General features: G+C 52.0%; 1 protein-coding gene across 4 annotated transcripts in view; it reads left to right on the top strand.

Annotated features, from left to right (window-relative positions):
* Positions 1–12,228, top strand: part of SRRM3 (serine/arginine repetitive matrix 3) — an 85,335-nt gene that overhangs the window by 35,351 nt on the left and 37,756 nt on the right. For 3 of the 4 annotated variants that reach the window (XM_054655836.2, XM_519161.8, XM_054655837.2), the window contains exon 3: positions 10,775–10,876. In XM_054655836.2, coding sequence (XP_054511811.2) covers positions 10,775–10,876 — 102 coding nt within the window. Of the gene's footprint in view, positions 1–10,187; positions 10,384–10,774; positions 10,877–12,228 lie in introns of those variants that run through there. The other variant, XM_054655838.2, reaches the window with a different exon arrangement.

Below are 12,228 nucleotides of genomic sequence, written 5' to 3'. Positions count from 1 at the left end.
TCAAAATAAAAATAAAAATAAATTAGCCAGGCAGGGTGACGAGCGCCTGTAGTCCCAGCTACTCGGCAGGCTGAAGCAGGAGAATCGCTTAAACCCTCGAAGCAGAGGTTGCAGTGAGCCAAGATTGCGCCACTGCACTTCAGCCTGGGCAACGGAGGGAGACTCCATCTCAAAACAAAACAAAAACAAACACACAAACAAAACCTGCAAATTCTGCCAAATTCTGTCTGGAGAGTCAAGGAGGGAGGGGAGTGTGGGCAGAGGACAAGAGGGTTGACAGGGACAGACAAGGTGTTCCCTGCACTTTCCTGCTCCTCCTCCTCCCAGAACTCCACCTCCTTGATGAACCCATCCCCATCCTCAGCCCCTCTCCCTTCACTAAGTCCCCTCCTCTTCTCTGTACTTTCCCATCCTGAAAGCCCTCCCCCTCAAAGACCTTCACCCTTTCAAGGAACCTTCCCTCACTGAGCCCCTCCCCAAGCAAAAGGTGAGGGCATTTGGCCACGTCCTGGGTGTAAGACCCCCAGCATCAAGGATCCTTGCTTCCCTGGGAAGCACCCACTATGTCCCCACTTGCTCACTCAGGGTCCCTTCCCCCACCCAAGCTCTCACTTGAGGTGGTCCTTATCCTGGAGCCACCTCCGAAAAACCAGCTCTTGAGTGGCCCTCCCCCTGCCCTCCCCATCCTCAGCAGGGCATTTGATCATGGCAGGGACAGACATTCTGAGACTCCCAAATCCAGGCTTCCGGCCCTATCTTGACCTTGAACAAGCCACGGTTTACTCACCTGGAAAATAGGGGCACCTGTGTTCTGGAGCTGTTCTGAGAGTCCTCCATTGAAGACACACATGGGACTGCCCAGCCCCCAGCCAGTCCTCACAAAGTGCCAACAAACACCAGGCACCCCTGCTCTTTTATCAAATCGAGTCATTAATATCCATTTCTAGAAACACTGGTTCAGTCCCATTTATTTACCGGGTTCTCGGGCATTTGACAAATATTCACATCAGTCACAGGAACACACACTCTTTGGCCTCATTAAAAAGCAATCCTTTTCCTTAATATTGATGGCTGGCTGGCTAATCCACTGGTGATTGATGGCGTACTTGGAGTCACCTTCCCAGACAGCCTTGATTTGCAGTCTGCAATCACCGCGGGGCGGGACGGAGCCTCCAGCCTTTCTGATGAGATGCTCCCACCCCAGCCCCCAGCATCCTCCCTGCCACCCTGTTTATCTTCTTGCCATGCCTCTTTTTTAGTTGGTTTGTTTTGTTTGAGATGGATTCTCGCTGTGTCACCCAGGCTGGAATGCAGTGGCATGTTCTCTGCTCACTGCAACCTCCACCTCCTGGGTTCAAGTGATTCTCCTGCCTCAGCCTCCTGAGTAGATGCGATTACAGGCACATGCCACCACACCTGGCTAATTTTTGTATTTTTTAGTAGAGACGGGGTTTCACCATGTTGGCCAGGCTGGTCTTGAACTCCTGACCTCAAGTAAGCCACCTGCCTTAGCCTCCCAAAGTGCTGGGATTACAGGCATGAGCCACCATGCCCAGACGCCATGCCTCTTCTTGTAAGGACTTGGGTGAGGTGACAGAGCACAGCTCCATCCCTAGCTAGTCTTGGAGCTTTTTTTTTTTTTTCCCTTAGGCGGAGTTTCGCTCTTGTTGCCCAGGCTGGAGTGAAATGGCACAATCTCGGCTTACTGCAACCTCCACCTCCCAGGTTCAAGCCATTCTCCTGCCTCAGCCTTCCGAGTAGCTGGGACTATAGGAGCACGCCACCACACCCAGCTAATTCTTTGTATTTTTAGTAGAAATGGGGTTTCACTATGTTGGCCAGGCTGGTCTCGAACTCCTGACCTCAGATGATCCACCCACCTCGGCCTCCCAAAGTGCTGGGATTACAGGTGTGAACCACCGCACCCAGCCTAGGCTTGGAGTTTTGAGCCCTCCCTCACCTCTCCCTGTTCTGTTTGCTCATCTATAAAATGGGAATCAAAAGGCTACCATTCCAGTCACTGCGGCTCATGCCTATAATCCCAGCACTCTGGGAGGCTGAGGAGGGAGCACTTGAGCCCAGGAGTTTGAGACCAGCATGGCAACATAGTGAGCCCCCCGCCAATCCACCTACAAAAAAAATTTTTTTTAACTAGCCAGGTGTGGTGGCACATGCCTGTGGTCCCAGCTACTCAGAAGGCTGAGGTGAGAGGATTACTTAAGCCTGAGAAGTCGAGGCTGCAGCGAGCTATGATTGCACCACTGCACTCCAGACTGGGTGGCAGAGCAAGACCCCATCTAAAAACAAAAAACAAAAACAAAAACAAAACAAAACAAAAGGTCACTGTCTGGCCTAATGTAGGAATTCATGCCTGTAATCCCAGTACTTTGGCAGGCCAAGGCAGGAGGTTTTCTTAAGGCCAGGAGGCCTGGGCAACATAGGGAGACCCTGTCTGTACCAAAAGATAAAAAATTGCTGGGTGTGGTGGCTCATGCCTGTAATCCCAGCACTTTGGGAGGCCAAGGTAGGTGGATCACCTGAGGTCAGGAGTTCGAGACCAGCCTGGCCAACATGATGAAACCCCGTCTCTACTAAAAATACAAAACAATTAGCCAGGTGTGGTGGTGGACGCCTGTAATTCCAGCTACTCAGGAGGCTGAGGCAGGAGAATCGCTTGAACCCAGGAGGTGGAGATTGTAGTGAGCTGAGATCACGCCATTGCAATCCAGCCTGGGCAACAAGAGCGAAACTCCGTCTCAAATAATAATAACAATAATAATAATAATTAGCTGGGCATAGTGGCACACTCCTGTAATCCCAGCACTTTGGGAGGCTGATGTGAGAGAATTGCTTGAGGCCAAGAGTTTGAGACCAGCCTGTGTAACATAGCAAGACTCCATTTCTACTTTTAAAAATTAAAAATAGGCCGGGTGCATTGGCTCACGCCTGTAATCCCAGCACTTTGGGAGGCCGAGGCGGGCAGATCACGAGGTCAGGAGATCGAGGCCATCCTGGCTAACACGGTGAAACCCCTTCTCTACTAATAATACAAAAAATTAGCCGGGTGTGGTGGCAGGTGCCTGTAGTCCCAGGTACTCAGGAGGCTGAGGCAGCAGAATGGCGTGAACCAGGGAGGCGGAGCTTGCAGTGAGCCGAGATTGTGCCACTGCACTCCAGCCTGGGCAACAGAGTGAGACTCTGTCTCAAAAAATATATATATATTTTTCACTCTGAGGAACTCTTAAAATTCAGTGTCCCCTCACCCTACTCCTGTCCCAGAGAGCGACCCAGGAAATCCCCAAAGCCACAATGCATTTGGCATGCCTTCCCTTATGGCCCATAGAGTGGCATGAGGACTAAGGGAGCCAGACTGGCTGGGGGAACACGTGGGCCAAGATGCTGGGGACCCTGGGACAGACATCACTGCCCCCATTCCCCCTTCCCCACCCACACACAAGCCCTTGACGTTGTTTTTTTGGTTTTTTGTTTTTTTCGAGACAGAGTCTCCCTCTGTCACCCACGCTGGAGTGCAATGGCGCCATCTTGGCTCACTGCAACCTCCGCCTCCCAGGTTCAAGCGATTCGTCCTGCCTCAGCCTGCCAAGTAGCTGGGATTACAGGTGTATGCCACCATGCCCAGCTAATTTTGTATTTTTAGTAGAGATGGGGTTTCACCATGTTGGCCAGTCTGGTCTCAAACTCCTGACCTCAAGTGATCTGCCCGCCTCGGCCTCCCAAAGTACTGAGATTGCAGGCATGAGCCACTGTGCCCGGCCTAGAAACCCTTGACTTTGAGTTTGAAGCTTTGGCCATGCTAGCCAGCCTTCCTGCATGGCCCTAGGCTGGCCGGCTCTGCCACCTCCACAGGGAGCAAGTGGTTTGGGTAGCAGCCTCCCCCTTTATCCCAGCCTTTGCCTCCTGGCAGAACAGACAGAGAAGAGGCCCAGGCAATTCTCGGAGCTGGTGCCATGCCAACCTGGCAGGGGTCTCAGATGAAAAAGGGCAGGGAGCCTGGGATGACTGTACACTCTGTCCCCACTGCTCTGGAACAGATAAGCTTCAGTTGCTACTATTTATTTATTTATTTATTTATTCATTTATTTTTGAGACAGAGTCTCACTCCATTGCCCAGGCTGGAGTGCAATGGCGCGATCTCAGCTCACTGCAACCTCTGCCTCCTGGGTTCAAGTGATTCTCCTGCCTTGGCTTCCCGAGTAGCTGGGACTACAGGCACGCACCACCACGCCCAGCTGATTTCTGTATTTTTAGCAGACACAAGGTTTCATCATGTTTGCCAGGCTGGGGTCAAACTCCTGACTTCAAGTGATCCACCCACCTTGGCCTCCCAAAGTGCTGGGATTACAGGCATGAGCCACTGTGTCTGGCCAGTTGCTACCATTCATTGAGCACCTACTATATGCCAGGCACTGTGCAAAGTGATGTAAATACATCACGTCTGTGTTAGCCCACTTTGCATTGCTCTAAAGGAAAACTTGAGGCTAGGTAACTTATAAAGAAAATAAGTTTACTTGGCTCACGGTTCTAGAGGCTTGTACAGAAGCATGGCGCTGGCATCCAATTGGCTTCTGGTGAGGCCTCAGGAAGCTTTTAGTCATGATGGAAAAGAAGGGGAGCCAGCATGTCTCACATGGCACCAGAGGGAGAAAGAGGGAGAGGAGAGACACCCCAGACTCCTTAAAACAATCAGCTCTTTCCTAAACTAATAGAGCAGCAGTCTCCAACCTTTTCGGCACCAGATACCAGTTTTGTGGAAGAAAATTTTTCTGGCTGGGCGAGGTGGCTCACGCCTGTAATCCCAGCACTTTGGGAGGCCGAGGTGGGTGGATCACCTGAGGTCGGGAGTTCGAGACCAGCCTGACCAACATGGAGAAACTCCATTTCTAGTAAAAATACAAAAATTAGCCGGGCGTGGGGGTGCATGCCTGTAGTCCCAGCTGCTTGGGAGGCTGAGGCAGGAGAATCGCTTGAACCGGGGAGATGGAGGTTGTGGTGAGCCGAGATTGCACCTTTGCACTCCAGCCAGGGCAACAGGAATGAAACTCTTGTTTCCCAAAAAAAAAAGAAAATTTTTCCATGGACTAGGCGGGGGGTTGGGGGGATGGTTTCAGGATGATTCGAGCACATTGCATTTATTGTGCACTTTTATTTCTATTATTATTAGACTGTACTATGTAATGAAATAATTCTACAACTCACCATCATGTAGAGTCCGTGGGAGCCCTGAGCTTGTTTTCCTGCAGCTAGACAGTCCCATCTGGGGTGATGGGAGACAGTGACAGATCATCAGGCATTAGATTCTCACAAGGAGCGTGCAACCTACATCCCTCGCATGCGCAGTTCACAACAGGGTTCCCACTCCTATGAGAATCTAATGCCACCACTGATCTGATAGGAGGTGGAGCTCAGGTGGTAATGGGAGTGATAGGGAGCAGCTATAAATACAGGTGAAGCTTTGCCCCCTTGCCTGCTCCTCACCTCCTGCTGTGCAGCCTGGTTCCTAATAGGCCACAGAGTGGTACCCCAACCTGGGGTATCAGCAACCTCTGTAATAGAGTGAGAACTCACTCATGACCATGGGGAGGGCACCAAGCCATTCTTGAGGGATCCACCCCCATGACCCAAACACCTCCCACCAGACCCCACCTCCAACACTGAGGATCACATTTCAACATGAGCTTGGGAGGGGACTAATATCCGGATGACAACCTTGAAAGGTGGGTCGTGTTCCCATTTCACAGATTAGAAGCTAAGGCTGGGAGAAGCACATGGACTTGCCCAAGGCCACAGAACTGGGAAGTGGGAGGTGCCAGGATTCAAAAGCAGGACTGTTGGGCTCCTCTGTCTCTCCCCATCATCACTGTCCCAAGTGGCTCAGCTGAGAAGATTGATTCCAAGAGATAAGAGGGGAAAGGACATTCAGAGGTGGTGGTCACATGAGACCAATCACCAGGTGTCATCCTTGTGTCCCCAGCTTCTCCCAACAAGATGCCCTGGGGCACAGAGGGACCCTCCCCAAGCCTCTGAGTTGGTTCAATCCAGCAGCCCATCCTCAACAGACAGGTGCTGGAGTTCATCAACTTGCCTCCAACCCACTGACTCCAGGATGACCCCCAGCCCTGCATGTGTGCTGCTGCAGGTCTCCATGAAACCCATTTGTGCCCGTTTCCCAGCCTTCCATGTGCCAAAGACCCCCAGGAAAGGGGGCTTGGATCCTGGCCTGAAACCCCCTGCCAGCCCCCCACAAGCAGCTGGGGAATGGCCCACCCTCGCCCTTAGGCCATCTCTTCCCACCCACCTGGCCCAGGGTCCCATGCCAGTCTCTGTCTCCCTCCCTGGGGCCTATAAATTAGGGGCTAAGCAGTGTTGGAGGGCCTGTGCTGTGTTTGTCTCTGTGCTGGTGACAGTGACAAGCTAGTCTCTGCAAGAGAAGGTGATGTGGGAGCAATTGCTCTCTGCCTCTGCTGGGGGGGTGGGGCACCACCCTTTCTTCCTGGGTGCCAGGCTCTGCACTGCCCAACTCACATGCCCAGACAAGGGACCTCCAGGTGAATGCCCGAGTCTGAGGGCCACACAGGGACTGAGGTGGACACTGAGGAGCCAGGGCCCTGAACTTGGTGGAGCTAGGTTGGTGGCAGCAGTGCAGGGTGGCCTGAGCCACGAGGGGATGGGGGGTTAGAAGAAAAGCCCCCCACCCCTAACCAGGCCAGGACCCAGCCCTCCCCACGGTGAGCGACACAGCAGGCTGAACCCACACAGACTCCGCCCCTAGCTGGGGGTCAGGGGACACCTGCTTAAGAAGTAGGTGGTGACCAGGCACAGTGGAACATGCCTGTAATCCCAGCACTTTGGGAGGCCGAGGTGGGTGGATCATCTGAGGTCAGGAGTTTGAGACCATCCTGGCCAATGTGGTGAAACCCCATCTCTACTAAAAATACAAAAATTAGCTGGGCATGGTGGCAGATGCCTGTAGTCCCAGCTACCCGGGAAGCTAAGGAGGAGAATTGCTTGAACCTGGGAGGCAGAGGTTGCAGTGAGCCGAGATTGTGCCACCGCACTCTAGCCTGGGCGACAGAGCAAGACTCCATCTCAAAAAAAAAAAAAAAAAGGTGAAGAAGAAGAAGAGGTAGGTGATGCTTCTTACCCAACCAGACCCCCTGACTCATTCAATTGGTCCCCAAGTCCCATCCCTCTGACTCAACCGATTGGTCCCCAAGCCATCTCCCTCCTAGAGGGCTTTTTGTCCATTTCTCGCCCTTCATCCTCAAGACCTCTCTCCCTGCTCTGGAGTCACTGTCTCCTCCTGAACCCCTATGGTAGCGCAACACCAGCTTTCTGCCTCCAGTTCGCTCTTCTCCAGCCATGAATTCACCAGAGCCATTTTTTCAAAAGGAAAATCCAGTCTTCAAACTCTCCATGCCTCTCTATCACCAGTCACTCATTTAGCACACATTTTTGGATGCCACAATGTGGCAGGCATGGGGCCAGGTGCTGGGACTGCCTCTGGGAACCAGACAAAGCCCCTGCCCTCAGGGAACTCCAGGCCAGCATTGGATACAGACCAGCCAACAGATAATTACTGGAGCCTGAACCACCTGCCAGGAGTTGGGATGTATGGGTTGCTATGGACATGCAAACGCTAGCATTGAACCTGCGATGGGGGGAGGCATCCTTCTTACTGTAAACATCCAAGAAGTCAAATCTTTGCCATGATTATTTCCACAGGGTAAACCTGGAAGTTAATGTATGAGTCAAAGCATGTGTTCATTTTTTTTAAAGGCTTTTGAAGATAATTGTCAAATTGCTGTCCTGCAAATATTTGTTGAAGGAGCAGAGGGAAGCAGGGAGTAGAGAGATGAGATCTCTGAAAGGAAAAAACAAAACATACCATTTTCGTGGATGGCTGAGTGGGGAGGGCTGGACCCATGCTGCCACCATGTCTTCTTTTTTAATTTTTTTAAATTATTTTTTTAAAACTTTGCTGGGTCCAAAAATTTTTTTAAATAATTTTTTAAAAATTTAATATACATAGTAGTTATACATATTTATAGGGTACATGAGATGCTTTGATACAGGCATGCAATGTGAAATAAGCACATCATGGAGAATATAGTATCCATCCCCTCAAGCATTTATCCTTTGAGTTACAAATAATCCAATTACATTAAGTTATTCAAAAATATACAATTATTCACTGTAGTCACCCTGTTGGGCTATCAAACAGTAGGTTTTCTTGTTGGTTTTTTGTTTGTTTGTTTGTTTGTTTTGTTTTGTTGTTTTTTGAGACGGAGTCTCGCTCTGTCACCCAGGCTGGAATGCAGGGGGGCAATCTCAGCTCACCACAATCTCCACCTCCCGGGTTCAAGCGATTCTCCTGCCTCGGCCTCGTGGGTAGCTGGGATTACAGGTGTGCACCACCACACTCAGCTAATTTTTTTATATTTTTGGTACAGACAGGGTTTCACCATGTTGGCCAGGCTGGTCTCGAACTCCTGACCTCAGGCGATCTGCCCACTTCGGCCTCCCAAAGTGCTGGGATTATAGACGTGAGCCACTGCACCTGGCCAGTAGGTCTTATTCATTCTATTTTTTTGTATCCATTAATCATCCCTACCTCCCCCTCACCATGTTCTCTGTCCTAGACAACGACCTGCAGCCCAGGGAGAGCAGAGAGAAAGGTTTGGGACAAATAAGCCTTAGTCGTTACCATTTATTGGGCACCTACTCTAAGCCAGGCACTGTGCAAAGTGCTATAATGACATCACCTCCATGAATCCTCTGACAATCTTGAAAGGCAGGTTGTGTTCCCATTTCACAGATGTAGAAGCTAAGGCTAGAAAAGTTGTATAGTGGCCGGGTGCGTTGTCTCACGCCTGTAATCCCAGCACTTTGGGAGGCTGAGCTGGGCGGATCATCTGAGGTCAGGAGTTCATGACCAGCCTGGCCAACATGGTGAAACCCCATCTCTACTAAAAATACAAAAATTAGCCAGGCATGGTGGCAGGCTCCTGTAATCCCAGCTATTTGGGTGGCTGAGGCAGAAGAATCACTTGAACCCGGGAGGTGGAGGTTGCAGTGAGCTGAGATCGCACCACTGCACTCCAGCCCAGGCGACAGAGCGAAACTCCGTCTCAAAAAATAAAAATTAAAAAAAAAAGAGAAAAGAAAAGTTGTATAGGTGTACACAAGCGTATAGAAATGTTGAGTTGAACCAACTCGGAGGCCTAGGGAGTGTCCCTCCATGCCCAGGGCATCTTGCTGGGAGAAGCTGGGGACCCCGGGATGACATCTGGCTACTGGACAAAGAGGCCTCAAGTGTGACCACCACCTCTGAGCATCCCCTGCTCTCATATTTTTCTAGGTCAACCCTCTTAGCTGAGCCATGGGGGCCAGTGCTGAAAAGGAGAGCCCCAAGAGTGCAGCAGTCCTGTTTTGAATCCTGGCACCTCCCATTTCCCAGCTCTATGAGGTTGGGCAAGTCAATTCACTTTGCCTTAGCTTCTACATCTGTGAAATGGGAATGTGACCTGCCTTTCAAGGTTGCCAGAGGATCCCTTCAGTAACAGCTGCTGGACACCTGCTGTATGCCAGGCACGGGGCCAGGGCTGCATGATCAAAGACCTCCAGGGGCAGTGTGGACACAGGCTGGAGGGAGAGACTCCAGAGGAACTGGGAGGCCAGGTAGTGGCTGTCACGGAGGAGCAGTGAGAGAGAATGACCACTGACCCCAGGAGTGGGAGCAGGGATAAGGAGTAGATAACCGGACTTTGGTCCCGAAACTGAGACTGGGCTTAGGGTGGGAGAGGGAGGGGAGTAGAGACGTCAGGGGCTTCCATTTGAGGCCCAGATATCAGCCACCCCCTACCCCAAGCTAGCAGCAGAAAGAAGCAATGAAACTACCCCTTGACCCCCGATAACCCCCCCACAAGCCACTTGGCAGCCTTACCCTTGCAGAAATGGGGGTGCTTTGACGACCTCCCATGGCTATATGAGGATGGGATGTCACAGAGGCCAGGAAGGCAGAAAAGGCTGTGTATGTCTCAAAGCCAGAATTCTCACTCTTCCCCTAAAATTCTCGAAAGAGCAACTGCAGTCTGGATGTGGGAGGGAGGCCTGCCCTGGTGGGTGGAGGAGGGTACGGAGGAGGGGCTCAGCCTCACCTGAGTGGCGAGGGGGTTGTCTCTCCCCACCTCTGGGAACAAGTTTTTCTTTTGTCTGCTTGTTTGTTACTTGGTTGGTTGATTGGGCTGGTGTACAATGTTTTGTTGCTGTTGTTTGTTTTTTGAGATGGAGTCTCTGGGTCACCTAGGCTGGTGTACAGTGGCGTGATCTTGACCTACTGCAACCTCTGCCTCCCAGGTTCAGGTGATTCTCCTACCTCAGCCTCCTGAGTAGTGGGGATTGTAGGCGCCCACCACCACACCCGGCTAATTTTTGTATTTTTAGTAGAGACAGGGTTTCGCCATGTTGGCCAGGCTGGTTTCGCACTCCTGAGCTCAGGTGATCTGCCTGCCTCGGACACCCAAAGTGCGAGATTACAGGCGAGAGCCACTGCGCCTGGCCAGGCTTGTGTACAGTGAACTTGAGCTTCCTCAGTGCTGAAGGCCTGGCTTGATCTGTGACCTTGGACAGGTTATTGCAAGCCGGAGTGTGCACTTGTGACCCAGGGGTTGGGGGGGCTGGGCTGAGTGCGGGGCAGGAAAGAGGGAACCAAATCTGGGAGACCAGCCCCTTCGCCCTCTCTGTGCCCCTGCAGGTATTCGGAGGAGGAGATTCGGCAGAAAGTGGGGACATTCCGGCAGATGCTGATGGAGAAGGAGGGAGTGCTCACCAGGGAGGACCGGCCTGGGGGCCACATGTGAGTGCTTACCTGTGTGGGGATGGGGGAGAGGGGGTGCAGGCTCAGGCAGCAGCTGGGTACTAAAGGGGCCTGTCCAGGTGCTCCCTCAGGTGGCTTGGTCTGGTTGGGGCTCAGGTGAGGGGGTGGAGAGGAAGAAGAGAAGGAGAAGGAGAGGAGAGCATGGTCTCTGCCCACTGGAAATGCTGGCCTGGCCCACGGACATCTGGACATCACCGAGGGCCTCCTCCTACCCACCCTGGGTCCTACCTATGGCTCAGCAGTGGGAGGCATGGGGAAGGCAGCCCAGATCTCAGCTCAGGGGATTCTGAGCTGCAAATCGGAAGACCTCAGATATGCCCTGAACCCAACATTGTCTCTGGCCGACAAAGTGACCCCAGGCAAGCCCTGATGATTCCCTCCTATAGAAATGAAATTTGGGCAGGGTACAGTGGCTCAAGCCTGTAATCCCAGCACTTTGGGAGGCCAAGTCAGGCAGATCGCTTGAGGTCAGGAGTTCGAGACCAGCCTTGGCCAACACGTCGAAACCCTGTCTCTACTAAAAATAGAAAAATTATCCGGGCATGGTGGCGCATGCCTGTAATCCCAGCTACTTGGGAGGCTGAGGCAGGAGAATCGCTTGAACCCGGAAGGCAGAGGTTGCAGTGAGCCGAGATCCTGCCACTGTACTCCAGCCTGGTCAACAGAACGAGATTCCATCTCAAAAAATAAAATAGAATAAAATAAAATAAAATTCAGAGTAAGCACACACTCTGGGATGTAAGAGCCCACACACCAAATCCCACTGCTACCATGACCAATGGCTTGGTGGCTAAAGAGGGTGTAAGACTGGGCATGGTGGCTCACACCTGTAATCCTAGTACTTTGGGAGGCCAAGGTGGGAGGATTGCTTGAGCTCAGGAGTTCGAGACCACCCTGAGCAACATGGTGAAACTCAATCTCTACAAAATACACAAAAATTAGCCAGGCATGGTGGCCTGGGCCTGTAATCCCAGCTACTCAGGGAGCTGAGACACGAGAATCACTTGAACCTGGGAGGCGGAGGTTGCAGTGAGCCGCGCCACTGCACTCCAGCCTGGGTGACAGAGCGAGACTCTGTCTCAAAAAAAAAAAAAAGGGGTGTATGGCTTTGCTGAGGTCACGCCTCTGCCTCCTGTCACAGGATAGGAGGCACACCGGTTTGCCGTGGGCCTCTGGGTGGGCCTTGGATCAAATGGGCAAGTTATAGCAAGGCAAATATTGTCTCAGATCAGAGGCGAACTGTGAACCACTCAAAACCATACAAACACTGGAGGAGGCTGCATTATGAGGGTGGGAACAGCCTGTGCCTGGGATTGTCCAGCCATTGCTGG

Source organism: Pan troglodytes, chromosome 6 (genome assembly GCF_028858775.2).
Source record: "Pan troglodytes isolate AG18354 chromosome 6, NHGRI_mPanTro3-v2.0_pri, whole genome shotgun sequence".
NCBI lineage: Eukaryota > Metazoa > Chordata > Mammalia > Primates > Hominidae > Pan > Pan troglodytes.
The sequence above is the reverse complement of the archived record's forward strand: the minus strand, read 5'-3'. Positions and strand labels throughout refer to the sequence as shown.